General features: G+C 42.4%; 1 protein-coding gene across 3 annotated transcripts in view; it reads left to right on the top strand.

Annotated features, from left to right (window-relative positions):
- LOC128645781 (heat shock factor protein 3) overlaps positions 1 to 27,988 on the top strand; it is a 280,321-nt gene that overhangs the window by 230,152 nt on the left and 22,181 nt on the right. For all 3 annotated transcript variants that reach the window (XM_053699017.1, XM_053699018.1, XM_053699016.1), the window contains exon 10: positions 9,252 to 9,357. In XM_053699017.1, coding sequence (XP_053554992.1) covers positions 9,252 to 9,357 — 106 coding nt within the window. The remainder of the gene's footprint in view (positions 1 to 9,251; positions 9,358 to 27,988) is intronic.

The raw sequence follows: 27,988 nt of genomic DNA, 5'->3' as shown, positions 1-27,988 counted from the left end.
ACTACAGTTGACAGTGATTAAATAAATGGATCTTTAGGCAGTCCTGAAAAACCTGGATCAGAATATCTGTGTTGAGATTGTGTTGTAACTCACAGATTGCACCTCAGTATGTTACGGTTAGAGATTGCTTGTAATTTCCAGCCTTGTTAAAGGCATAAAATCCCCCTTTGGCAAGATGTAACGGATTCCAACCTCAGTGCTTGTGTTGTTGTGGATCAGACACATCCATTTAACATTTAGATCTGCATACCCATGTTAATTCTTGTAATGTTCAGTTTAGTGCAGCTCCATCTTTAAGCTACCACAACCGGGAGATCATAGGTTAATTTATCACTTATTCTAGATTTGTATAAGAGGGATCTATTGATAGGTTTATATAGCAGAATAGGTATCTTTTCATTCCTAGCTATAATGAATATGACAGGGAGCCATCCATGAAAAAAAACTCTGTTTCTGGCAAATATGTACCGAGTGTCTGAGTCTCTATTAGATTGCTGTCAGAGTTTGTCTTTAGTTGCAAACGGCCATAATGCTTCCTGCTCTTAATCTAAGGTCCCCTTTGTCTATCACGCTACAGGGTAAGCTGGTCTCCCTATCTTCATGCCTTTGGTCTGCTTTATTTTATTTGAGGTATGTGTTATGTCAACTTCTTTGCATTAGTAGGTGCGTATGACTCACCAAGATGGCGCTCGCCAGCGGCATTCGGAGCACGACGATATGCAACTGAAGGCCGACTTCTCACGGCATCTGTTCTCACCCGATATGGATCATCTTTCGTGACTGTGGCACCGGCGGTAACGATTCGCGGTTTGTAAAAGCCCTTTATGTCGATTACTCTTGCGATTGTCAGAGCGGGGCCTGTAGTTGTGGGGACTTGCTTGCTGAGTCGTGTATCTCCCAGGAGCGACCTTTTAGAAATATATCCTTGTTCAGGTTTGGGTATAGCACAGTAGCGCAGTGTGTAACCGGCAAAATCATCAGGTTTTGGGTGTTTACATTGCACTTTTTGGACTAAGGCTCTGGAGCTCACCTAATGTGCGGCCATCACTATCCAGTGCCGGCTCCGCCCCCCCTCCTCATAAAAAATTTATTTCACAACTGGGAAGTTGGTCGTGCTCTTAAGTTCTTTTTGCAAGCTGGAAGGCCTTTTGTCAGTCTTCCGCTTTGTTTTGTTTGTTTTTCTGGATGAGAACTGGCTGTGGCTCAACACACAAGTAAACAGAGTAGTTAGCACAGAACCATAGGTTCAGATCCCCGAACAGTCCGGTCGAGCAGAATGCTTCTCAGACCTTTAAGTTAAATGTGAGGGTCAGTAGGCTTCTGTCACTTCTCCTTTTCTCTGGTTGAGAAGTATTATTTGTTTGGCCTATGAGATTGCTGGATAGCAACCTGAGAGAATAACAGCTCATTCCACGAAAACTGTTTCTTCTTCATTTCAAAAATTAAGCTTCTGTGGAACAGAATTGCACGGCTGCAACTTGGTCATTTTTGCATACTTTTTCCAAATTCTATAAATTCGATTATTTTGCCTCGGCTGAGGCTTCTTTTGGGAGAAAGGTTGTTCAAGCTGTGGTGCCTTCTGTTTAGGTTGCCTGTCTTGTCCCTCCCTTATCTGTGTCCTGTAGCTTGGGTATTGATTCCAAACAGTAATTGATGTCATCATTGGAAAGAAAACTAAATTTATGCTTACCTGATAAATTTCTTTCTTTCTTGACACGGTGAGTCCACGTCCCGCCCTGTTTTTCCTGACAGTTTTTTGTTATATAAACCTCAGGCACCTCTGCACCTTGTGTTATTTCCTTTCTCTCCTTTTCCCTCAGTCGAATGACTGGGGTTTGTGGGATGGGAGGTGATACTTAACAGCTTTGCTGAGGTACTCTATGCCTCCTCCTGCTGGCCAGGAGTGATAGTCCCAACAGTAATTGATGATGATCCGTGGACTCAGTGTCAAGAAAGATATAAATTTATCGGGTAAGCGTAAATTTTGTTTTTTCAAATTTTCATGGGAATATTAGGCTCGCAATGGCGCAAAATGTTTCTATTTATTGCGTCATTCTTGGCGCAAATTTTTTTGGTGTGAAGGTTGAATTTTTTGTGAGACAAGTCACGTTATTTCTTGCGTCTTTGTTGACGCAATTTTTTTGGTGTGAAATTGCGCCCGTTATGACACAAATCGGATCATTTCCTGTTAACCATGGCGCCAAAAGTTTTTTTTTTTTTCTCAGCATTTGCGTCATCTTTGTTGGCGTCATTGCATTTGCGTCATCTTTGTTGGCGTCATTTGTTGCCGTCATTTTTTGGCGTAAAAAATTGTTATATTAAGTCTCCCCCTCTTTTGCTCTCTGTTTTCATTTGTTCCAGAGGGCTATGATATTTGCTTAGTTTTGCATATAAGCATTTTTTTTTCTCATTCTTGAAACTGCTATTTTGAGGAAATTGGATATTTTAATATTGCCTCTAATGTTACTATAGAAACTATAGTGCCGGTACACAATTTCTACCAAAGCTAAGTGTGTATTTTGTTTATTTAGCTGATTTTATTTATTTTGTTTCAATATGTGGTACTTGTTATGTTTTATTATTCATTCTGATAATGTTTTTATAGTAGATATACATCTACTGTTTCTTCTATAAGGTACGACGAGTCCACAGATTCATCCTTTACTTTTGGGATATTATCCTCCTGCTAACAGGAAGTGGCAAAGAGCACCACAGCAGAGCTGTCTATATAGCTCCTCCCTTAGCTCCACCCCCCAGTCATTCTCTTTGCCTACTCTAAGTACTAGGAAGGGTAAAGTGAAAGAGGTGATAAAATATTAGTTTTTAATTTCTTCAAGCAAGAGTTTTTTGTTTTAAATGGTACCGGTGTGTACTATTTACTCTCAGGCAGCAGATGGATAAAGACTTCTGCCTGGAGGATGATGATCTTAGCATTTGTAACTAAAATCCAGTGCAGTTCCCACAGAGGCTGAGGAGTACAGGAAACTTCAGTGTGACGAACGTTTTCATGCTATACAGCAGTGAGGTATGTTCAGTCATTTTTTCTGGAGAGACTGTGTATTTCAGAAAGGCTGACAGTATCCCCATGAGGGTAAGGGTAAGCAGTAATCCTAAGAGCTATAGACAGGCATTACTAAGCTTGCATAAGGGGCGTGAGATGGGGGGGGCCTATTTTTGCGCCTCAGATGCGCAGTTGTTTTCACACAGCAAGCTCCAACTCCTGAGGGCCCTTGTGAATGTTTTGGGCCAAATTGAAGCTTTAACCCCATATTTTCTATCCCTGAGGGCAGGTAGGCGCCACAGCAGGGCTTTGGCAAGGTGCTGGGGATGTTTTTTTCCGGATTTAGGCCTCATTTCAATCCGGTTTGCACATTAAAGGGTTAAATGTTAAATTTCCTTGTGGGGCAAACTTAACTACACACATTGAGTCTGCATGCAAAAATTTGAAAAATTTGGTGCATTTTAAAGCAGTTTTGCAGAATGTGTATGCTTTTTTTCTCTTAAATGCGCAGTACTGTTTTTTTAAGATTGTTATTTTTTTCACTAAATAAAGTGTTTTCATGCTTGTTTGTAGTCATTACTAGCCTGTTCAACATGTCTGACATTGAAGAAAGTCATTGTTCAATATGTTTAGAAGCCATTGTGGAACCCCCACTTAGAATGTATCCCTCATGCACTGAAAGGTCAATAAATTGCAAAGAACATATTTTAGCTACTAAAAGTATGTCGCAGGATGATTCTCAGTCAGAAGGGAATGAGGTTATGCCATCTAATTCTCCCCAAGTGTCACAACCATTAACGCCCGCACAAGCGACGCCAAGTACTTCTAGTGCGTCTAATTCTTTCACCATGCAAGATATGGCCGCAGTTATGAATACTACCCTCACAGAGGTTTTATCTAAGCTGCCTGGGTTGCAGGGGAAGCGCAGTAGGTCTTGTGTGAGAACAAATGCTGAGCCCTCTGACGCTTTATTAGCCATATCCGATGTACCCTCACAATGTTCTGAGTTGGGGGTGAGGGATTTGCTGTCTGAGGGAGAGATTTCTGATTCAGGAAAGATGTTCCCTCAGACAGACTCAGATATGACGGCTTTTAAATTTAAACTAGAACACCTCCGCTTATTGCTCAGGGAGGTTTTAGCGACACTGGATGATTGTGACCCTATTGTAGTGCCAGAGAAATTGTGTAAAATGGACAGATTTCCAGAGGTTCCTGCCTACACTGATGTGTTTCCGGTCCCTAAGAGAATTTCGGACATTGTTACTAAGGAGTGGGATAGACCAGGTATTCCGTTCGCTCCCACTCCTACTTTTAAGAAAATGTTTCCCATATCAGACACCATGCAGGACTCGTGGCAGACGATCCCTAAGGTGGAGGGAGCTATATCTACCCTGGCTAAGCGTACAACTATACCTATTGAGGACAGTTGTGCTTTCAAAGATCCTATGGATAAAAAATTAGAGGGTCTCCTAAAGAAAATATTTATTCATCAAGGTTTTCTTCTGCAACCTATAGCGTGCATTGTTCCTGTAAATACTGCAGCTCCTTTTTGGTTCGAGGCTCTGGAGGAGGCTCTTCAGGTTGAGACCCCATTAGATGATATTCTAGATAGAATTAGGGCTCTCAAGCTAGCTAAATCTTTCATTACAGATGCCACTTTTCAAATGGCTAAATTAGCGGCAAAGAATTCAGGTTTTTCCATTTTAGCGCATAGAGCGTCATGGCTTAAGTCCTGAACTGCTGATGTGTCATCAAAATCTAAGCTTTTAGCCATCCCTTTCAAGGGTAAGACCCTATTCGGGCCTGAACTGAATGAGATCATTTCAGACATCACTGGAGGGAAAGGCCATGCCCTTCCTCAGGATAAGATGAATAAGATGAGGAACAAACAAAATAATGAAGGGGTAGCCCCCGATCCAGGACCGGATCTAGTAGGTGGCAGACTTTCTCTCTTTGCTCAGGCTTGGGCAAGAGACGTTCAGGACTCCTGGGCTTTAGAAATCGTAACCCAGGGGTATCTTCTGGATTTCAAAGATTCTCCTCCAAGGGGGAGATTCCATCTTTCTCAATTGTCTGTGAACCAGACAAAAAGAGAGGCGTTCTTACGCTGTGTAGAAGACCTATATACCATGGGAGTGATCTGCCCAGTTCCGAAAACAGAACAGGGGCAGGGGTTCTACTCCAATCTGTTTGTGGTTCCCAAAAAAGAGGGAACCTTCAGACCAATTTTAGATCTCAAGATCCTAAACAAATTCCTCAGAGTCCCATCCTTCAAGATGGAGACCATTCAGACTTTTTTACCAATGATCCAGGAGGGTCAATATATGACCACCGTGGACTTAAAGGATGCGTATCTACACATCCCTATCCACAAAGATCATCAGCAGTTCCTCAGGTTCGCCTTTCTGGACAAGCATTACCAGTTTGTGGCTCTTCCCTTCGGATTGGCCACAGCTCCCAGAATTTTCACAAAGGTGCTAGGGTCCCTTCTGGCGGTTTTAAGGCCGCGAGGCATAGCAGTGGTGCCTTATCTGGACGATATCTTAATTTAGGCGAATAGCCAAGTCTCACATGGACATCGTATTGGCTTTTCTAAGATCTCAAGAGTGGAAGGTGAACGTAAAAAAGAGTTCACTTATCCCCCTCACAAGAGTTCCATTCCTGGGAACTCTGATAGATTCGGTGGACATGAAAATGTCTCTGACGGAGGTCAGGAAATCAAAGATTTTAACCACCTGCCGAGCTCTTCATTCCATTCCTCGGCCGTCAGTGGCTCAGTGTATGGAGGTAATTGGACTAATGGTAGCGGCAATGGACATAGTTCCGTTTGCTCGCTTGCATCTCAGACCACTGCAACTATGCATGCTCAAACAGTGGAATGGGGATTATGCAGATTTATCTCCTCAGATAAATCTGGATCAAGAGACCAGAGACTCTCTTCTTTGGTGGTTGTCACAGGATCATCTGTCCCAGGGAATGTGTTTCCGCAGGCCAGCATGGGTCATAGTGACGAAGGACGCCAGCCTATAGGGCTGGAGTGCAGTCTGGAATTCCCTGAAAGCACAGGGTTTGTGGACTCTCCTCCCGATAAATATTCTAGAACTGAGAGCGATATTCAACCCGATTCAGGCGTGGCCTCGGACAATATCACGACTGTAGCATATATCAATCATCAGGGGGGAACAAAGAGTTCTCTAGCGATGTTAGAGGTTACCAAAATAATTCGATGGGCAGAGACTCACTCTTGCCATCTATCAGCAATATATATCCCAGGAGTGGAGAACTGGGAAGTGGATTTTCTAAGTCGTCAGACTTTTCATCTGAGGCAGTGGGAACTCCCTCTGGAGGTGTTTGCACAATTGATTCAGCAATGGGGCACACCAGAATTGGATCTGATGGCGTCTCGTCAGAACGCCAAACTTCCTTGTTACGGGTCCAGGTCAAGGGATCCTCAGGCAGTACTGATAGATGCTCTAGCAGTACCCTGGTCGTTCAACCTGCCTTACGTGTTTCCCCCATTTCCTCTCCTTCCTCGTTTGATTGCCAGAATCAAACAGGAGAAAGCTTCAGTGATTTTGATAGCTCCTGCGTGGACACGCCGGACTTGGTATGCAGACCTGGTGGACATGTCATCTCTTCCACCATGGACTCTGCCACTGAGACAGGACCTTCTCATTCAAGGTCTGTTCCAGCATCCAAATCTAGTTTCTCTGCGGCTGACTGCTTGGAGATTGAACGCTTGATTTTATCCAAGCGGGGTTTCTCTGAGTCGGTCATAGATACCTTGATTCAGGCTCGAAAGCCTGTCACTAGGAAAATTTATCATAAGATATGGCGTAAATATCTTTATTGGTGCGAATCCAAAGGCTACGCATGGAGTAAGATCAGGATTCCTAGGATTTTGTCCTTTCTCCAACAAGGATTGGAGAAGGGGCTATCAGCTAGTTTCTTAAAGGGACAGATATCTGCTTTATCAATTCTACTGCACAAGCGTCTGGCAGATGTTCCAGTCGTTCTGTCAGGCTTTAGTTAGAATCAAGCCTGTGTTTAAACCTGTTGCTCCGCCATGGAGTTTGAATTTAGTTCCTAAAGTTCTTCAAGGGGTTCCGTTTGAACCTATGCATTCCATAGATATTAAGCTTCTATCTTGGAAAGTTCTGTTTTTAGTTGCTATCTCCTCGGCTCGAAGTGTTTCTGAACTATCTGCATTGCAATGCGACTCGCCTTGTTTTCCATGCTGATAAGGTGGTTTTGCGTACCAAACCTGTATTCCTTCCTAAGGTTGTTACTAATAGGAATATCAATCAGGAAATTGTTGTTCCTTCTCTGTGTCCTAATCCTTCCTCTAAGGAGCGTCTGTTGCACAACTTGGACGTCGTTCGTGCTTTGAAGTTTTACTTGCAAGCAACCAAAGATTTCCGTCAAACATCTTCTTTGTTTGTCGTCTATTCTGGAAAACGTAGCGGTCAAAAAGCTACGGCTACCTCTCTTTCTTTTTGGCTGAAAAGCATCATCCGTTTGGCATACGAGACTGCTGGACAGCAGCCTCCTGAAAGGATTACAGCTCACTCTACTAGAGCGGTGGCTTCCACATGGGCTTTTAAAAATTATGCTTTTGTTGAACAGATTTGTAAGGCCGCGACTTGGTCTTCGCTTCATACTTTTTCCAAATTTTCCAAATTTGATACTTTTGCTTCTTCGGAGGCTATTTTTGGGAGAAAGGTTCTTCAAGCAGTGGTGCCTTCTGTTTAACCATCTGTCTTGTCCCTCCTGTTCATCCGTGTCCTGTAGCTTTGTTATTGTATCCCACAAGTAAAGGATGAATCCGTGGACTCGTTGTACCTTATAGAAGAAAAGTAAATTTATGCTTACCTGATAAATTAATTTCTTCTATGGTACGACGAGTCCACGGCCTGCCCTGTCATTTTAAGACAGATTATATTTTTTTATTTTAAACTTCAGTCACCTCTGCACCTTTTAGTTTCTCCTTTTTCTTCCTGTACCTTCGGTCGAATGACTGGGGGGTGGAGCTAAGGGAGGAGCTATATAGACAGCTCTGCTGTGGTGCTCTTTGCCACTTCCTGTTAGCAGGAGGATAATATCCCACAAGTAAAGGATGAATCCGTGGACTCGTCGTACCATAGAAGAAATTAATTTATCAGGTAAGCATAAATTAACTTTTTACCTTCACAGTCTAATGTACATGATATTACTGTTGATATAAAGGATTATATTGCAAATAATTTAGAGAAGGCTATGACTGCTATTCCGCCTTCAAATTAACATAAACGATCTTTCCTAACTTCTCATATACCTATGAAGTTTGTATCCTCCTACTGAGCATGTGCAAGAATTCACAGAATATATGTATATGCATTTGTGATTGGCTGATGGCTGTCACATAGTATATAAAAAAAATGGGTGCTTTTGAGTGCGCCTTTAACAGATGTGTTATGTCTAAAAACTCAGATTTTTAACGAATTGGGTAATTTGTTGTACTAAAAATTCTCTTTGAATATAAACTTCTACCTATAACAATAATTTCTTTATTCGAACAATGACAGATATATTGTATAAATAATACATCACACATTAATTTTCTAAAAAATAGTTTTGTTCTTTACTTCATATCTAAAACAATTTTATGTTTAAAAGTTTTACAGATTCATTCAAAACTTTAAAAATATATTATGTACTCACAACCTATTGCAGCTACAATAAAAATCTCCACAAATAAATATACACGGATTTACATAAAAAATAATAAACGTTATTCACTTTGCAACATATGTAAGTTATTTGTTAAGAGAATTTTTAGTACAACAAATTACCCAATTCGTTAATCTGAGTTTTTAGACATAACACATCTGTTAAAGGCGCAATCAAAAGCACCCATTGTTTATATACCATTAAACTACACCAATCTTGAGATTTGATTGGATTTTGTGAGTGTTAAACTCAGTAGAGACATCTGAAAGCGGTTGAGACATAGCAAAACATTCTCTATACATTTATTGGCTGTCACATAGTACAGGGGGAGTGGAAATAGACGTAACTTTGAATTTTTTCATTAAAAAAAAATCTACTACTCATTTGAAGTTCAGATAGTTCTATTGCATTGTCTTTTCATTATGCATTTGTTAATTATGCAAATCTACTATATTTACTGGTCCTTTAATATTTACAACCAAAAGTTAAATTGTATACTTCTGTGTGTTCTCACCCAAAAACACTGCTCTGTATCTTTCAGCGAAGAGATACAAGACTTCTTAAGCTGTATTGATGCTAGCCTGGAGGAGCTTCAGACCATGCTGTCAAGGAAGAAAATTAATGTGGGCCCAGATGTTATGGAGGAGGTAGGACTATTGTTTAAAGCATGACTTTGTCTAGTATTCACATGTTTAGTAATAAATCTAAGGTACTTTAACCCCTTAGTGACCAGACAGGTTTTCAATTTTCTTACTGTTTAAGGTCCAGGGCTGTTTTTACATTTCTGCTTTGTTTGTGTTTAGCTGTAATTTTCCTCTTACTTATTTAATGTGCCCACACATATTATTATATGCCGTTTTTCTCCCCATTAAATTGAATTTCTAAAGAAACCATAATTTTTATCATATAATTTACTATAAAAAAGTTAGAAAATATGATGAAAACATTGGAAAAAAAAAACAATTTTTTTCAAACTTTGACCCCCGAAATCTGTTGCATATCCACAACCACCAAAAAACACCCAATGCTAAATAGTTTCTAAATATTGTCCTGAGTTTAGAAATACCCACTGTTTACCTCCTTAACCCCTTAAAGGATCGGGAATTTCAGACTAAAACTTCCCCAAAAGACCAGAGTATTTCCATCTTAATGGGAGGAGAGTCCACTGCTTCATTCATTACTTGTGGGAATTAAGAACCTGGCCACCATGAGGAGGCAAAGACACCCCGGCTAAAGGCTTAAATACCTCCCCCACTCCCCCTCTTCCCCCACTCATTCTTTGCCTTTCGTCACAGGGGGTTGGCAGAGAAATGTCAGAGGATTCGGAGTAGTCTCTTATGGAGGGTAGTACTCTTCGAAATGGGACTGGAGTTTTAAGTAATCCTGTCAGCCTCTCAGTGAGAGCATGGATGAAAGTTAGAGTCCGGAGATGCAGGGAGTGTCGTCTCTGCGAAACCACCCCAACTCATGTTAATAGCTCCTTGGCAATCAGCATTGACGAGTTTTGCTGCCTGCCTTTATTCACTCACGTCCATGTGAGGAGCGATGATACTAACCTGTCACTCTATGATAACGCAAGAAGACAGGGTCACAGTGTGTCTCTTATCTGTGTAGAATCAAGGGTTAATATCCCTGGAAAGGGGACTATTAAACAGGGTGGGATTTGTGCATAATATCTATATTGTGTCAATGCTACGTCATGTGTGAGATGAAGCTCTAGCAATGTGTGAACAGTCAGCGCGCTTTCTCTATAGTGCAGGGGCGATCCTGCATAGCACTCCATGTGACCTGGTGTGGCCTCTTCAACTTCCTCTTTCCTGATCGATATTTGCGGGAGACGTAACGGTTTCTCTGTAGTCCGGCCATTGGTGTATAAAGGTGCCATTTAATCTATCCCAGTCCGTATTAAAGGCGCAAGCTATGGAGGACTCTCATATGTTAGAGGATACTCCCTCTTTAGCCAGATTTCAAGTTTAAGATGGAGCATTTGTGCTTTTTACTGAAAGAAGTACTTGCTACGTTGGAGGTTCTGGAACTGAAACTTCCGGAAGAGCCTTCGATCCTTAAGCTAGATAGGGTTTACAAGGACAGGGTTGGTGCCTCAGACCTTCCCAATTCCCGTGAAGTTGGCTACGATTATTAAGAATGAGTGGGAGAAAATGGGCTCGTCTTTTTCTCCCTCTACTTCTTTTAAAAAGCTGTTCCCAGTTCCGGACTCTCAGCTTGAGCTATGGGGGGCCATTCTGAAGGTGGATGGAGCTATTTCCACGCTTGCTAAGCGTACGACTATTCCCCTTGAGGATATTTCGTCGTCGAAAGAGCCCATGGACAAGAAGTTAAAATCTTGGGGTTTGTTTTCCAACCGGCAGCGGTGATTGCTATGGTGGCTGGAGCGGCTACCTATTTGTGTGACGCACTATCATCTATGGTCGAGGTGAAGACTCCCCTCGAGGAGATACAGGAAAAGATTAAGGCCTTAAGGGTAGTTAACTCTTTTATCTGTGATGCAAACATGCAGGTTATTCGCCTGATTGTCCAAAACATTAAGTTTCTCTGTTCTAGCCCGCAGGACTCTATGGTTAAAGTCATGGTCTGCTGACATGACTTCCAAGTCTAGATTTCTATCTTCCGTTTCATGGGAAAGTTCTTTTTGGTCCAGGCCTGGACTCTTATCTTATCTTATCCATGGTCACAGGAGGCAAGGGTGCTTACCTTCTGCAGGATAAGAAGAATAAGCCTAAGGGCTCTGCTTTTTGTCCCTTTTGTTCGGACAAGTCCCAATGCCAGCAGCTTACTGCGAGGACCGAGCAGTCCAAGGGATCTTGGAAACCAGCTCAATATTGGTAGAAGTCGAAGCAGAGCTAGAAGCCCGCTGAGACAAAGTCGGCATGAAGGGGCGGCCCCCGATCGTTGCTGGATCGTGTAGGGGGCAGACTATCTCTGTTCGCAGAGTCTGGCGACTGCCCCAAGAGTCTTTACGAAGAGTTCTGGTTGCGCTGCTCAAGGTGGCGAGAGCCAAAGGTAGTGGCGCCCTATCTGGACGATATTCTGGTCCAGGCTTTGCCCTGCGTTCTCGCGGAGGACCACTCGAGGGCTCTTCTCCTTCGATCCCATGTATGGAAGATAAACGAAGGGAAGAGTTCTCTGGTTCCCAGCAACAGGTGGAGTTCCTGGGTACGATAATAGATTCCAGATCTATGAAGATATTCTTGATGGATCAGAGACGTTCCAAGATTGCGTTCAGCTGTCTTTCCCTTCAGACCTCCTCAAGACCATCTGTGGCCAGGTGTATGGAGGTGATTGGGCTCATGGTATCAAGCATAGATATCATTCCATTTGCCAGGTTCCATCTCAGACCTCTTAAGTTATCCGTCCGGGTCAGCTGACCCAGGGGACATCCTTCTTGAGGCCATCCTGGGAGATTGTAACCATGGATGCAAGTCTATCAGGATAGGGAGCGGTTTGGCAGGTGGACGTTGCCGATAAATATTCCTGAACTTCGAGCAATATTAAATGCTCTGAGGGCTTGGCCCCATCTGGGGTCGTTCCAATTCATCAGATTCCAGTCGGACAACATTACCTTGCTGGCTTACATAAACCATCAGGGGGTAACAAGAATCTCCCTAGCCATGAGGGAGGTATCTCAGATCCTAAAATGGGCAGAGACAATTGTTCGCTCTCATAGATCCACTTTCCGGGGTGTGGACAACTGGAAAGCGGACTTTCTCAGCAGACAATTGTTTCACCCGGGAAAATGGTCTCTCCATCCCGAGGTGTTTGCGGAGATCTGAAACAGCTGGGGGAGTTTCGGTTCCGGAACCTCCAGACTCAACTTCAAGCTACCCAGATACGGGTCGCGATCCAGGGACCCACAGGCAGAGCCGATTGATGCCTTAGCGGTTCAACCTAATTTACATATTTCCACCATTGCCACTTCTTCCTTGAGTGGTGGCCCGTATCAAACAGGAGCCAGCTTCGACCATTCTGATTGCTCCATTGTGGCCGCCGAGGACGTGGTTTGCGGATCTGGTGGTGATGTCTTTGTTTCCTCCATGGAGGTTACCCTGGCGCAGAGATCTGCTGGTTCAGAGTCCCTTTCTACAGCAAAATCTCTATTCTCTGAGGCTGACTGCGTGGAGATTGCACGCCTAGTCTTGGCTAAGAGAGGTTTTTCTGAGAGAGTAATTCTCTCATCCAGGCCAGGAAGCCGGTCACTCGTCTCATCTATCATAAGGTGTGGAGGACATACTTATCCTGGTGCGAGGAACGTGGATATCCCTGGCACATGGTTAGGGTATCCAGGATTTTGGCCTTTCTCCAGGATGGGCTGGATAAGGGTCTTGCCGCAAGTTCCTTAAGGGGACAGATTTTGGCATTGTCAGTGCTGATAGACAAGAAGCTAGCGGGTCTTCCTGATATTCAGTCCTTTGTTCAGTCTCTGTTTAGGATCAGACCTGTCTTTAGAAATTTGGCTCCTCCTTGGAGCTTAAACTTGGTTCTTAAGGTTTTGCAGAGGGCTTTCCTGGAAGGTTCTATTTCTTCTAGCTATTGCATCGACTCGCAGGGTCTCTGAGTTAGCGTCCTTGCAATCTGATCCCCCTTACCTGGTTTTTCACGCTGATAAAGCTGTGCTTTGCACTGGGTTGGGATTTCTTCCCAAGGTGCTGTCAGATCGTAACATCAATCAGGAGATAGTAGTTCCTTCCTTGTGTCCTAACCCTTCTTTGTCTAAGGAAAGGTTACTACATAACGTGGATGTGGTTCGAGCCTTGAAGTTTTATCTTCAGGTCACGAAGGATTTCAGACAGACTTGACTTTGTCCTTATTTGTGGTGTATTCAGAGAAGCGTAGGGGGCAGAAGTCCTCTTCCACTTCTCTGTCTTTTTGGTTGAGGAGCATTATCCATTTGGTCTATGAGACAGCGGGACATAAGCCTTCTCAGGATTATGGCTCACTCAACTAGAGCTGTGGCCTCTTCTTAGGCCTTTAAGAACAAGGCCTCTGTGGAGCAGATTTGCAAGGCGGCTACTTGGTCCTCCTTACATACTTTCAAAAAGTTTTACAAATTTGATGTCTTTGCTTCGGCGGAAGCTGTGTTTGGGAAAAAGGTTCTGCAGGCTGTGGTGCCCTCAGTATAGGGTCCGCCTCCTTTTACCCTCCAGTTTTTTTGTTCATTCAGTGTCCTCTATAGCTTGGGTATTTCCCACAAGTAAGCAATGAAGCAGTGGACTCTCGTCCTATTAAGATGGAAAACATAAATTATGCTTACCTGATAATTTAATTTCCATCCGTGGGAGGAGAATCCACTGCTCCCGCCCGTTTGCTCCGGTGGGCGGACCTAAATTTAATATTACTCTTCTGGCACCTTTTATACCTTGATATTTCTCCTACTGTTCCTTGTTCCCTTGGCAGAATGACTGGGGGGTGAGGGGAGTAGGGGAGGTATTTAAGCCTTTGGCTGGGGTGTCTTTGCCACCTCCTGGTGGCCAGGTTCTGTATTTCCCAAAAGTAATGAATGAAGCAGTGGACTCTCCTCCTCCCACAGATGGGAATGAAATTATCAGGTAAGCATAATTTAGTTTTTTTTTAGCATTTTTGCGATCACTCCACTTAAACAGAAGTAGAGTCTTTTTTATATTTACCTATCAATTATTTTTTTATAGTGTATGTATCGTGTGTGTGTATATTTGTATTATATATGTGTGTATGTATATATGTATATATGTGTGTGTGTATATATATATATATATATATATATATATGTGTGTGTGTGTGTGTGTGTGTGTGTATATGTATATATGTGTGTGTGTATATGTGTGTATATATATATATATATATATATATATATATATATATATGTGTGTGTGTATATATATATATATATATATATATATATATATTGTGCGTGTGTGTGTGAAGAGAGGGTTTTTAGATACTGCCTATTCAAAACTACAGATAGACCAATGTAAAAGAATAAGGTGCATATATATATATATATATATATATATATATATATATATATACAAATACACATGTACTTATTGTGAACACTTATTAATAAGAAATAGAATAAAATATTGCTAGAACGGATCATAATAATAATAATGATTCAATATAAGCTAGCAAAGTTTTAGAAAGTCCGTGTAGTTATTCAATATGCCTACAATAATAATAAATGACAATGTTCGAAGTGTAAAAAGAAAAGCCGGTGGGTGTGCACTTACTAGAAATTACCCCAATCATATGAGGTAAGTTGCCGCATCTATCAGTGCTAAGCCTCCGGAAATGTCTTGCATCAGTGTCAGGATGTAGCTTCTTGTCTCCTTGGAGTATGGTGTGCAGATAACAGGCTTGATTCTGAAATGGCTCCCCCGTGGATTTAGGAGTATTAGACCAAATGTGAAATAAAAAGAGGGTACATAGCGTAATACAGATGTAAAAACAGAAGCCAAATGACCACTCACATTAAAAAACAAACAAACATATGAGGTTTGAATCAAGCACGTATGCAGATAAAAACACACTCCTGTATGTGTTCAATGGATTCCCAATAACACGATAATCCAAGGTGCCCTCTAGCTCTCCACATGTATCTATGTATATCTTATTGTGGAGCAGTTAGTGGTATACAGACAAGATAAAGTCCAAATAGAATCCCCAAATCCCTTACGCGTTTCAATGGGTTAATGTCCTTCATCAGAGGGTAATATTACACATACAGGAGTGTGTTTTTATCTGCATACGTGATTGATTCATACCTCATATGTTTGGTTTTTTTTAATGTGAGTAGTCATTTGGTTTATCTAGAAAAGCTCAGGAGCAGCAAAGAACCAAGGTTCTAGCTGCTGATTGGTGGCTGCATATATATATATACCGATTGTCATCGGGTCACCCCTGTTTTCATTCAGCAACTAGTAATGCATTGCTGCTCATTCAACAAAGAATATCAAGAGAAGAAAGAAAATTTGATAATAGGAGTAAATTAGAAAGTTGTTTAAAATTGCATGCTCTATCTGAATAATGAAGAAAAAATGTGGGTTTCGTATCCCTTTAAGTATCACTTCCCTTTTCACAAACCCCAGTCATTTTCTTTGCCTTTAGTGCAAGGAAGAGGTGAAGTAATTAGGTGTCTGATAAAGATTCTTCTATCAAGATTTTTTTGTTTTTGAAGTTAGAGCAGGCTTGCGCTGATCTTCTATCACAGTCTGGGTATAGCCGTACTCCACGTTAGTCTCTTCAGTAGGGCAGTGGTGGCTTTAAAGCAGTTAGGAACTTGTAAAGTGGGCCTTTAGTGAGTTTTCCTGACATGTTGCTGCCCTAGTATAGAAAGTCTGAGTAAGTTTACTCTGTCTTTCTTTATTTCACAGGTCTCTATGAGGTGCGGCATCCTCTCAAGCCGGGTGAGCTGTCCTCCTGCTGGACAGCTAGATGCAAGTAAGTGCTGGTCTTCTATGTTTGGGGGACATGCACTTCTGATGTTAGCTTATACTGCATATTTTCTGGGACGCATACATATCCTGAGGCAGGATATCATAAGCAGGATGCAGGCACTCATGTTATTTAAGAGACTAAGGAACTTAGTTCAGAGGTTTGTTTCTAATAATCCTTGTGGTGATTTAACACTATGTGCATAGGAACTTTAAGGAGATAAGCGCCATTTCTTCTGTTATGTGTGATCAGTCCACGGGTCATCATTACTTCTGGATATAACTCCTCCCCAACAGGAAATGCAAGAGGATTCACCCAGCAGAGCTGCATATAGCTCCTCCCCTCTACGTCAGTCCCAGTCATTCTCTTGCACCCAACGACTAGATAGGATGTGTGAGAGGACTATGGTGATTATACTTAGTTTTTATGACTTCAATCAAAAGTTTGTTATTTTACAATAGCACCGGAGCGTGTTATTACTTCTCTGGCAGAGTTTGAGGAAGAATCTGCCAGAGTTTTTTACTATGATTTTAACCGGAGTTGTTAAGATCATATTGCTGTTCTCGGCCATCTGAGGGAGGTAAAGGCTTCAGATCAGGGGACAGCGGGCAGATGAATCTGCATTGAGGTATGTAGCAGTTTTTATTTTCTGAATGGAATTGATGAGAAAATCCTGCCATACCGTTAAAATGACATGTATGTATACACTTCAGTATTCTGGGGATGGTATTTCACCGGAACTACTCTGTTAAAGGTCACTAATCCTTTTAATAACTATTTATCATGTTAAACGTTTTTGCTGGAATGTAGAATCGTTTACATTGCTGAGGTACTGTGTGAATAAATATTTGGGCATTATTTTCCACTTGGCAGCCTTTTTTGCTTTTATTTGTGACAGTTTCGTTTCTCTTCACTGCTGTGTGGGAGAGGGAGGGGCCGTTTTTGGCGCTCTTTGCTACGCATCAAAAAATTCCAGTCAGTTACTTTTATATTTTCTGCATGATCCGGTTCATCTCTGACAGATCTCAGGGGTCTTCAAACTTCTTTGAAGGGAGGTAAATTCTCTCAGCAGAGCTGTGAGAATTCTTATAGTGACTGTGAATAAAATCGTTGCTTTGTATTTTTTATGTCAAATTTAATTATTGTTATTTTACTAATGGGAACAAACCTTTGCTAAAAGTTGTGTTGTTTTAAAGTTTGATGCTATAACTGTTTTTCAGTTCATTATTTCAACTGTCATTTAATCGTTTAGTACCTCTTTGAGGCACAGTACGTTTTTGCTAAAAAAGATTATAACCAAGTTGTAAGTTTTTTTGCTAGTGTGTTAAACATGTCTGACTCAGAGGAAGATATCTGTGTCATTTGTTCCAATGCCAAGGTGGAGCCCAATAGAAATTTATGTACTAACTGTATTGATGCTACTTTAAATAAAAGTCAATCTGTACAATGTGAACAAATTTCACCAAACAGCGAGGGGAGAGTTATGCCGACTAACTCGCCTCACGCGGCAGTACCTGCATCTCCCGCCCGGGAGGTGCGTGATATTATGGCGCCTAGTACATCTGGGCGGCCATTACAGATAACATTACAAGATATGGCTACTGTTATGACTGAAGTTTTGTCTAAATTACCAGAACTAAGAGGCAAGCGTGATCACTCTGGGGTGAGAACAGAGTGCGCTGACAATACTAGGGCCATGTCTGATACTGCGTCACAGCTCGCAGAGCATGAGGACGGAGAGCTTCATTCTGTGGGTGACGGTTCTGATCCAAACAGATTGGATTCAGATATTTCAAATTTTAAATTTAAATTGGAAAACCTCCGTGTATTACTAGGGGAGGTCTTAGCAGCTCTTAATGATTGTAACACCGTTGCAATACCAGAGAAACTGTGTAGGTTGGATAAATACTTTGCGGTACCGGCGAGTACTGACGTTTTTCCTATACCTAAGAGACTAACTGAAATTGTTACTAAGGAGTGGGATAGACCCGGTGTGCCGTTCTCACCCCCTCCAATATTTAGAAAGATGTTTCCAATAGACGCCACCACTCGGGACTTATGGCAAACGGTCCCTAAGGTGGAGGGAGCAGTTTCTACTTTAGCTAAGCGTACCACTATCCCGGTGGAGGATAGCTGTGCTTTTTCAGATCCAATGGATAAAAAATTAGAGGGTTACCTTAAGAAAATGTTTGTTCAACAAGGTTTTATATTGCAACCCCTTGCATGTATCGCGCCGATTACGGCTGCGGCAGCATTTTGGATTGAGTCTCTGGAAGAGAACCTTAGTTCATCTACGCTAGACGACATTACGGACAGGCTTAGAGTCCTTAAACTAGCTAATTCTTTCATTTCGGAGGCCGTAGTACATTTAACCAAACTTACGGCTAAGAACTCAGGATTCGCCATACAGGCACGTAGGGCGCTGTGGCTAAAATCCTGGTCAGCCGATGTTACTTCTAAGTCCAAATTACTTAATATACCTTTCAAGGGGCAGTCTTTATTTGGGCCCGGTTTGAAAGAAATTATCGCTGACATTACAGGAGGTAAGGGCCACGCCCTACCTCAAGACAAAGCCAAAGCTAAGGCTAGACAGTCTAATTTTCGTCCCTTTCGGAATTTCAAAACAGGAGCAGCATCAACCTCCACTGCACCAAAACAGGAGGGAGCTGTTGCTCGTTACAGGCAAGGCTGGAAGCCTAACCAGTCCTGGAACAAGAGCAAGCAGGCCAGGAAACCTGCTGCTGCCCCAAAGACAGCATGAATCGAAAGCCCCCGATCCGGGACCGGATCTAGTGGGGGGCAGACTTTCTCTCTTCGCCCAGGCCTGGGCAAGAGATGTTCAGGATCCCTGGGCACTAGAGATCATATCTCAGGGATACCTTCTAGACTTCAAATTATCTCCCCCAGGAGGGAGATTTCATCTGTCAAGGTTGTCAACAAACCAGATAAAGAAAGAGGCGTTTCTACGCTGTGTACAAGATCTGTTATTAATGGGAGTGATCCATCCGGTTCCGCGGTCGGAACAAGGACAAGGGTTCTACTCAAACCTGTTTGTGGTTCCCAAAAAAGAGGGAACTTTCAGGCCAATCTTAGATTTAAAGATTCTAAACAAATTCCTAAGAGTTCCATCCTTCAAAATGGAAACTATTCGGACAATCTTACCCATGATCCAAAAGGGTCAGTACATGACCACAGTGGATTTAAAAGATGCTTACCTTCACATACCGATCCACAAAGATCATCACCGGTATCTAAGGTTTGCCTTCTTAGACAGGCACTACCAGTTTGTAGCTCTTCCATTCGGATTGGCTACGGCTCCAAGAATCTTCACAAAGGTTCTGGGTGCCCTTCTGGCGGTACTAAGACCGCGAGGGATTTCGGTAGCTCCGTACCTAGACGACATTCTAATACAAGCTTCAAGCTTTCAGACTGCCAAGTCTCATACAGAGTTAGTTCTGGCATTTCTAAGGTCGCATGGATGGAAAGTGAACGAAAAGAAGAGTTCTCTTTTTCCTCTCACAAGAGTTCCATTCTTGGGGACTCTTATAGATTCTGTAGAAATGAAGATTTACCTGACAGAAGACAGGTTAACAAAGCTTCAAAATGCATGCCGTGTCCTTCATTCCATTCAACACCCGTCAGTAGCTCAATGCATGGAGGTGATCGGCTTAATGGTAGCGGCAATGGACATAGTACCTTTTGCACGCCTACACCTCAGACCGCTGCAATTGTGCATGCTAAGTCAGTGGAATGGGGATTACTCAGATTTGTCCCCTACTCTGAATCTGAATCAAGAGACCAGAAATTCTCTTCTATGGTGGCTTTATCGGCCACACCTGTCCAGGGGGATGCCATTCAGCAGGCCAGACTGGACAATTGTAACAACAGACGCCAGCCTACTAGGTTGGGGCGCTGTCTGGAATTCTCTGAAGGCTCAGGGACTATGGAATCAGGAGGAGAGTCTCCTTCCAATAAACATTCTGGAATTGAGAGCAGTTCTCAATGCCCTTCTGGCTTGGCCCCAATTAACAACTCGGGGGTTCATCAGGTTTCAGTCGGACAACATCACGACTGTAGCTTACATCAACCATCATGGAGGTACAAGAAGCTCCCTAGCAATGATGGAAGTATCAAAGATAATTCGCTGGGCAGAGTCTCACTCTTGCCACCTGTCAGCAATCCACATCCCGGGAGTGGAGAACTGGGAGGCGGATTTCTTGAGTCGCCAGACTTTTCATCCGGGGGAGTGGGAACTTCATCCGGAGGTCTTTGCCCAAATACTTCGACGTTGGGGCAAACCAGAGATAGATCTCATGGCGTCTCGCCAGAACGCCAAACTTCCTCACTACGGGTCCAGATCCAGGGATCCGGGAGCGGTTCTGATAGATGCTTTGACAGCACCTTGGAACTTCGGGATGGCTTATGTGTTTCCACCCTTCCCGCTGCTTCCTCGATTGATTGCCAAAATCAAACAGGAGAGAGCATCAGTGATTCTAATAGCGCCTGCATGGCCACGCAGGACTTGGTATGCAGATCTAGTGGACATGTCATCCTGTCCGCCTTGGTCTCTACCTCTAAGACAGGACCTTCTGATACAGGGTCCATTCAAACATCAAAATCTAACTTCTCTGAAGCTGACTGCTTGGAAATTGAACGCTTGATTTTATCAAAACGTGGTTTTTCTGAGTCGGTTATTGATACCCTGATACAGGCTAGGAAGCCTGTTACCAGAAGGATTTACCATAAAATATGGCGTAAATACCTATACTGGTGCGAATCCAAAGGTTACTCCTGGAGTAAGGTTAGGATCGCTAGGATATTGTCTTTTCTACAAGAAGGTTTAGAAAAGGGTTTATCAGCTAGTTCATTAAAGGGACAGATTTCAGCTCTGTCCATCTTGTTACACAGGCGTCTGTCAGAAAATCCAGACGTCCAGGCTTTTTGTCAGGCTTTAGCTAGGATCAAGCCTGTGTTTAAAGCTGTTGCTCCGCCATGGAGTTTAAACTTAGTTCTTAACGTTTTACAAGGTGTTCCGTTTGAACCCCTTCATTCCATTGATATAAAATTGTTATCTTGGAAAGTTCTGTTTTTAATGGCTATTTCCTCGGCTCGAAGAGTCTCTGAGTTATCAGCCTTACATTGTGATTCTCCTTATCTGATTTTTCACTCAGACAAGGTAGTTCTGCGTACTAAACCTGGGTTCTTACCTAAGGTAGTCACTAACAGGAATATCAATCAAGAGATTGTTGTTCCATCCTTGTGTCCAAATCCTTCTTCAAAGAAGGAACGTCTTCTACACAATCTGGATGTAGTTCGTGCCCTCAAGTTCTACTTGCAGGCAACTAAAGATTTTCGCCAAACTTCTTCCCTGTTTGTCGTTTATTCTGGACAGAGGAGAGGTCAAAAAGCTTCTGCTACCTCTCTCTCTTTTTGGCTTCGTAGCATAATACGTTTAGCCTATGAGACTGCTGGACAGCAGCCTCCTGAAAGAATTACAGCCCACTCCACTAGAGCTGTGGCTTCCACTTGGGCCTTTAAGAATGAGGCCTCTGTTGAACAGATTTGCAAGGCTGCAACTTGGTCTTCGCTTCATACTTTTTCCAAATTTTACAAATTTGACACTTTTGCTTCTTCGGAGGCTATTTTTGGGAGAAAGGTTCTTCAGGCAGTGGTTCCTTCTGTATAATGAGCCTGCCTATCCCTCCCGTCATCCGTGTACTTTTGCTTTGGTATTGGTATCCCAGAAGTAATGATGACCCGTGGACTGATCACACATAACAGAAGAAAACATAATTTATGCTTACCTGATAAATTCCTTTCTTCTGTTGTGTGATCAGTCCACGGCCCGCCCTGTTTTAAGGCAGGTAAATATTTTTTAAATTATACTCCAGTCACCACTTCACCCTTGGTTACTCCTTTCTCGTTGATTCTTGGTCGAATGACTGGGACTGACGTAGAGGGGAGGAGCTATATGCAGCTCTGCTGGGTGAATCCTCTTGCATTTCCTGTTGGGGAGGAGTTATATCCAGAAGTAATGATGACCCGTGGACTGATCACACAACAGAAGAAAGGAATTTATCAGGTAAGCATAAATTATGTTTTTTATTATTCCTTTTGGCATCCGGCTCCTAGCTTAAAGGGACAGTATACTGTAAAATATTTTTTCCCTTATTGTGTTTACAATTGTTTTTTTTTTTTTTACCAACTGCAGAGTAAAAAATGTATGAAAATTAGCTTTTTAAGGTTTATTTGTGTATATTAAAGATCTGATTTTGTGTTTTGAATCCACAACCTAATAAAATGGATTGAGCTTGTAGGTATAATCAGATCGCATTACTGTATCACATTGTGTACATATACATCTTATATCTGTCCATAAAACAATCACCAGTACTTGGAGAGAACAATGGAAAATAAACATTTTATTACCTTATCTCTGCTATATCCCACTGGGAGTGTAATTTCTTCTGCTGGCTGTGTTTACAAAGCTTATCTATAGCTTGGACCTGCGGCTACAAACTTTCAGAATAGGTGGGGATACCACATGCTAAATCAACTATTTCAAATGCCAATATAAGGGTAAAGTAGCTACTTGTAAACAATTTAATACACAGCAGGTAAAGTGGATCATTGGGAACAAATTAAAGGGGAGAACAATTTTGAGTAAACTGTCCCTTTAAGCATCGGATATATAAGGGTGGAGAGTAATGTTCAAAATCGCCTTCAATATGTGTTACGGCACTTTGTGGTTTTTACTGTCCTAGAGATTCAAGAAACGCTTAGGTTTCTTATGTGATCAGCGGGTGATGCTGAAATTTCTATTAGACAAGAGACGCGCAGCTGAGTTGATTGTGCGCTATTTCTGTGGAGTATGTTTGTTCCCGCCCTCATCTTCTCTCTGCATGGCGGATAAGCTCCATTTTTATTTCCGAACGGAACGATGTGTCTGAACAGGGACACACCTTCCTCTTGGTTCTCCGTCAGAACGGAGTTTACTTGCCGAAGATACAATGCTTGTTTTACTAGGAGCTTTTTATTATGTTAAGCTACTTTACAGTCGAAACACCACTAACAAAATTTTTAAAACCGAAATTTTGCAGGCTGACGATGTAAATCCGGCTACTAATCCCAGAGGATACGGTCTGGGGTACCTTTCAATAATCTGGTGATCTTTAGAAGGCACTACAGATTTCAACATTTTATCTAATGTTTTTCAATCTCTAGATGTTGCAATAAAAATTCTGCGGTTTATAAGTTTGTTTTTCTGCAGACTTAGTATTGTATCGCAAGTAGTTCTTGCCCACTAATGTTAGTGAGGCTACTCACTTAGTTATAAGTTGTTTCAACTTTTATGCAGCAAGTATATACCCTTCCTGATGTATATAAGTCTCTACAATCTTAAAGTGACAGTGTCATTTTAAATGTTTTGGGATGTTTTTTAAATAATTTCCAAAAATTAAATTTTAACCTTATGTCTCTCTGGATGATACTGTATAGGCTGTGCCACAGTTTTTTCCTCAAACGTCCCAAGCCTTAGTTTGGCGTCACATGCCGTGCCCTGTGGTTCCTCTCAATCTCCTGGAGGAGTTATTTGCTTGCAGAATTGTCTGCCCAAGTATCTTTGGGTATCTGTGGCATTTTCCTATTTTAAAGGGAAATCGCAAGAGGAAAATTAACGAATCAGATAGTAATGTTTCTGTGCCACTTACTGCTATACATATTGCCCCTCTTATAGTGAATGAGGAGGATAGTCGGTAGCATCTGAGGGTTAAAGCTCAGATTCGGATGGTATAAATCCTTCATTTGGTGCTGAAGTAGTTCTCTTCAGATTCAAGCCTGGACACCTTTGTGTATTATTAGGAGGTTGGCTTCTGGGTAGACCTCGGCTCCCCTGTCATTGCCAATTTTCAGAATCTAGTAAATTTAATATATACTAGTATTAATTTGTAAAGATTTTTCCTGTGCACGACTGTGCTAGGAGAATTTTCTCAGGTATAGGAGAAGTAAATTATTCCTTTCTCCCCTTCTCCTGTCAGTAATAAGCTGTCTCCTTTATATTTCATGGCACATGATGCTTAAAGTAGTAGGGGCCATTGCTATTCTGGTTTAGAGATTTTCAACCCATATAAAGGGTAGATGCTCTTTTAAGGATTGAAGCCTTTATGGACAAGTGTGACATATCTTTGGTGCAACGCTTTGTCTGATTCCATCTGGAAAACTTCATGAGGAGATCCAGATAAGAAGGGCCGTTAGGCCAATATTTTATTTATGTTGCTTCCTTCGTAACTTCAGGAAGTCTTCCCCTTTGTCTTCCAAGCTGGAGCAGTTCAAGTCCTCTTGGATTCCCAGTCAGTCTTGGATCAGGGGGAAGTTATTATGGAAACCAGCAGCTAACTCTCATTCAGCATGTAGGGTTTGCCCCTGAGCCAGGATTAGGTCCTGTGGGGGGCAATTTCTATCAGTTTTTATCATGCCTGGATCCATAAAGGGCTGTAGATATAGTATTCCAGGGTTAAGAATTGGAATTCAACTTCTTCCTCCCAGGAGCAGGTTCCACTTCTCAAGATTATCTGTGGACCAAGTAAGAAGAGAGGGGTTCTAGAAATGTTTTCAGGATCTTCCACCCTGGGAGTAATTGTTCCTGTTCTAGTTTTGGAACAGGGTTTAGTTACTTTTTTATGTAAAAAAAAGAGGGAAATTTTACTCCTATTTGGACAGTAAATGTCTAACCAAGTTTCTCAGAGTACCATTTTTTAAAGATGGAGACTATTTGCTCCATTCTTCCTTGGTGCAAGAGGGTCTGTCTATATCAACATTAGACTTTAAGGATGCGTATCCGTAGGTTCCCATTCAATTATCTAATATGAGTTTTGCCTTCCGGCCAAGCTTTTTCAGTTGTGGTTCAACAATGGTTTTGCCACAGCTCCCAGTGTTTTCTCATTCTGGGCTGCAATTAGATTCCGGGATTGGAGGGGCGTCCCTCCTGGACGTCCTGTTGGTATCTTTGTACAAGCAAGATCTCTTTCAGTGGTTTTTGTTGTCTTCTTAGTTCCACAAATGGCAGTGTAGCTGGAAAAGAAGTTCCCTTGTCCCAGCTACAAGGGTAGGGTGCTTAGGGACTAAGAAGAGCCAAAATCCTTCCTCTTGCCTCTCTCTTCAGTCTACTCTCAGTGGCTCTGTGTATGGAGCTGATGGTGTCTTCTATGGACATCATTCCCTTGCTCGATACCGTTTGAGAGCTCTGCAGTTGTGCATGCTCTGACATTGGAATGGGGATTGTCTCAGAGAATCTAGTTCAGTTGACAATGGTCTCTTCCCGTGATGGTTCTATCTGGGATCGGTCTCAGGTCACATGCTCTGGAGACCTTTCTGGACATTTGGGTCTGAAGCCTCCAGCCGGCTGGGCTGGGGAGGATCCTGGGTCTCGTTAAAGGCGCAGGGACTATGGTCCTGGGAGAAGTCTGTTCTCCCCTTCACATTTAGAGTTGAGAGCGATTTACAATGCTCTGATGTTTGGCCTCAGTTGACTTTAGCCCAGTTTTCGGGTTCCAGTCAGACAACATAGCCCCTATGGCTTCATCAACCTCCAGGGAGGAACTCTGAGTTCCTTAGTCATGAAGTATGTGTTCAGGGTTTTTTTGTGAGCGGGTGCTCACAGTTGCTGTCTTTCAGCCATCCACATTTCTGGAGTGGATAACTGGGAAGCGGATTCTCAGCAGGCAGACTTCCTATTCCAGGGAGTGGGAACTCAATCCGAAAGTGTTCTCCAGCTTATCTACCAAATGGGGCTACCAGAATGGGTTCTGATGGGGTTGTGTCTGAACATCAAGTTTCCAAGTTCGGTTTGAGGTCAAAAGATCCTCTAGCCTCTCTATTAGATGCTCTGGCAGGTTAGCGTATCCTCCCTCTCTGTTTGCTCTCTCTTTGGAAAGTTTCATTTCTTCTGCTCGGAGGGTTTCAGTACTCTCAGCTTGCAGTTTGGTTTTCCTTATCTCGTATTTCTTCATTCCAAGTTTGGTTTTCTTTCTAATGACACTGTGAGTCCACGGATCATCTAATTACTATTGGGAATATCACTCCTGCCCAGCAGGGGGTGGCAAAGAGCACCACAGCAAAGCTGTTAAATATCTCCTCCCTTCCCCCCACCCCCAGTCATTCTCTTTGCCTATGTTAAGAGCAAGGAGGTGGTAAAGTTTAGGTGTCTGGAAGAAGATTCTTTTATCGAGATTTTATTATTTTTCAGCAGTACAAGCTTGTCCTGCTTTTCTCCTGGGGTGTAGCCGTAGTCCATGTCAGTCTCTTCAGTAGAGCATTGGTGGCGTTTAAGCAATGGGAACTTGTGGGATACAATTCTCACTGCGCCTCCCATGTAGTTAATGCTGCCCTAATATTGAAAGCCTGAATAAGATTACTCCGTCTTTCTCTCTTTTTCCACAGGTCCATGTGAGGAAGCATGCCTCTCAAACCTAGTGAGCTGCCTTGCTGCCTGGCAGAATACATTGAGGTAAGTGCTATTTTTATTTTTCTGGGCTGCACACAGGAAAAAGATGGCACTTTACTTTTATTCATTGGGACACTATAGATGGTCTCTAACAAATTAATGGGCTTATCTAAGGCAGTGGGGACGAGGAGTTTTGCTCAGTTTAATGGTGGTGTGTTTTACTTGCTCCCGGCGGTTTTTTACTTCAGTATAATCATGCCGACCGGAAGGTTAGTTCTGTTACGCCCACGATGGGCGGGGCTACCAGACACGCTAAAATTTTCTATTGAGCACTCTTCTCTTCCTTTGTTCCGGAGGTGAGATATTTTGTTGCGGTTCCGGTCTTGTATATCGATTGACGGACCTTGGGTGCAATGCTCCGGTTTGAGTCCGGAATCCATCTGATAGCTATTGGCTCTGGTTTCAGCAGGGCAGGTAGGCACATCAGCAAGTGTTAAACTGAGGTGTAGAGGCTGTCAGGGGTGATTAAAAGTTTTTTTTCTCACAACAGTAGGTTTGAATAGTTTTTCTGTGAAAATAAAGCAGTTTTCCTTTTTTATATATTTAAAGGGACAGTAACTTTTTTTTGTGTGTGTGAATTTTTAATTAAAATTTAAGTACTTTTATTTTTAATTCTGGGTAAAGATGGACCAGGAGGCTTTGCCAAATGTTACATGTACTTTGTTTTGATGCTATTGTTAACCACCAATCCCTTTCTGTTCCTCATGTATTGAGAGAGCATTAAATTACAGGGATAGACTTTTTGATTCTGAGCCAACATTGTCTAGGACGGATTCTGTTCAGGAGTCTACTGACCATGTTCAGGATATGCTGCAGCTTTCTCCTCAAGTGTCCCAAAATGTATCGTCCACACATGCAGTTTCCTCTCTAGCTCCGCCTGAAGTTACGTTGCAAGACATCGCTACCCTCATGTCGTCTACGGTCAGAGGCGTAACTAGAAACCACAGGGCCCAGGTGCAATAATCTAAGAAGCCCCCCCCCCAAAAAAAAAAAAAACAGTGAATTTGATACATATCTTTTTTTTGTTGTTGTTTTTTTTTTACATTTAACACAGAAAAAAAATATGAATCAGATTACATGTCTGCAAAAGGAGGTACCCTGTGCCCACAGTCTGTGAGATGGTCTGACCCCCTATTACTGTATATAGTGACACTGTTTAACCCATCAGTACTGTATATAGTGAGTTAGTGACACAGTCTGTAATCTGCCGTTGAGATGGCTGGGCTGACCCTACCCGCCCCAGTACTTTATAAAGTGACCACAGTAGTCTGTGACATGGTCCAGCCCCCCCTTCTGTATATAGTGCTATTGTATAGTGACACTGTTTACCCCACGCCCCCCCATGCTGT

Source organism: Bombina bombina, chromosome 1 (assembly GCF_027579735.1).
Source record: "Bombina bombina isolate aBomBom1 chromosome 1, aBomBom1.pri, whole genome shotgun sequence".
Classification (NCBI taxonomy): Eukaryota; Metazoa; Chordata; class Amphibia; order Anura; family Bombinatoridae; genus Bombina; species Bombina bombina.
The sequence above is the reverse complement of the archived record's forward strand: the minus strand, read 5'-3'. Positions and strand labels throughout refer to the sequence as shown.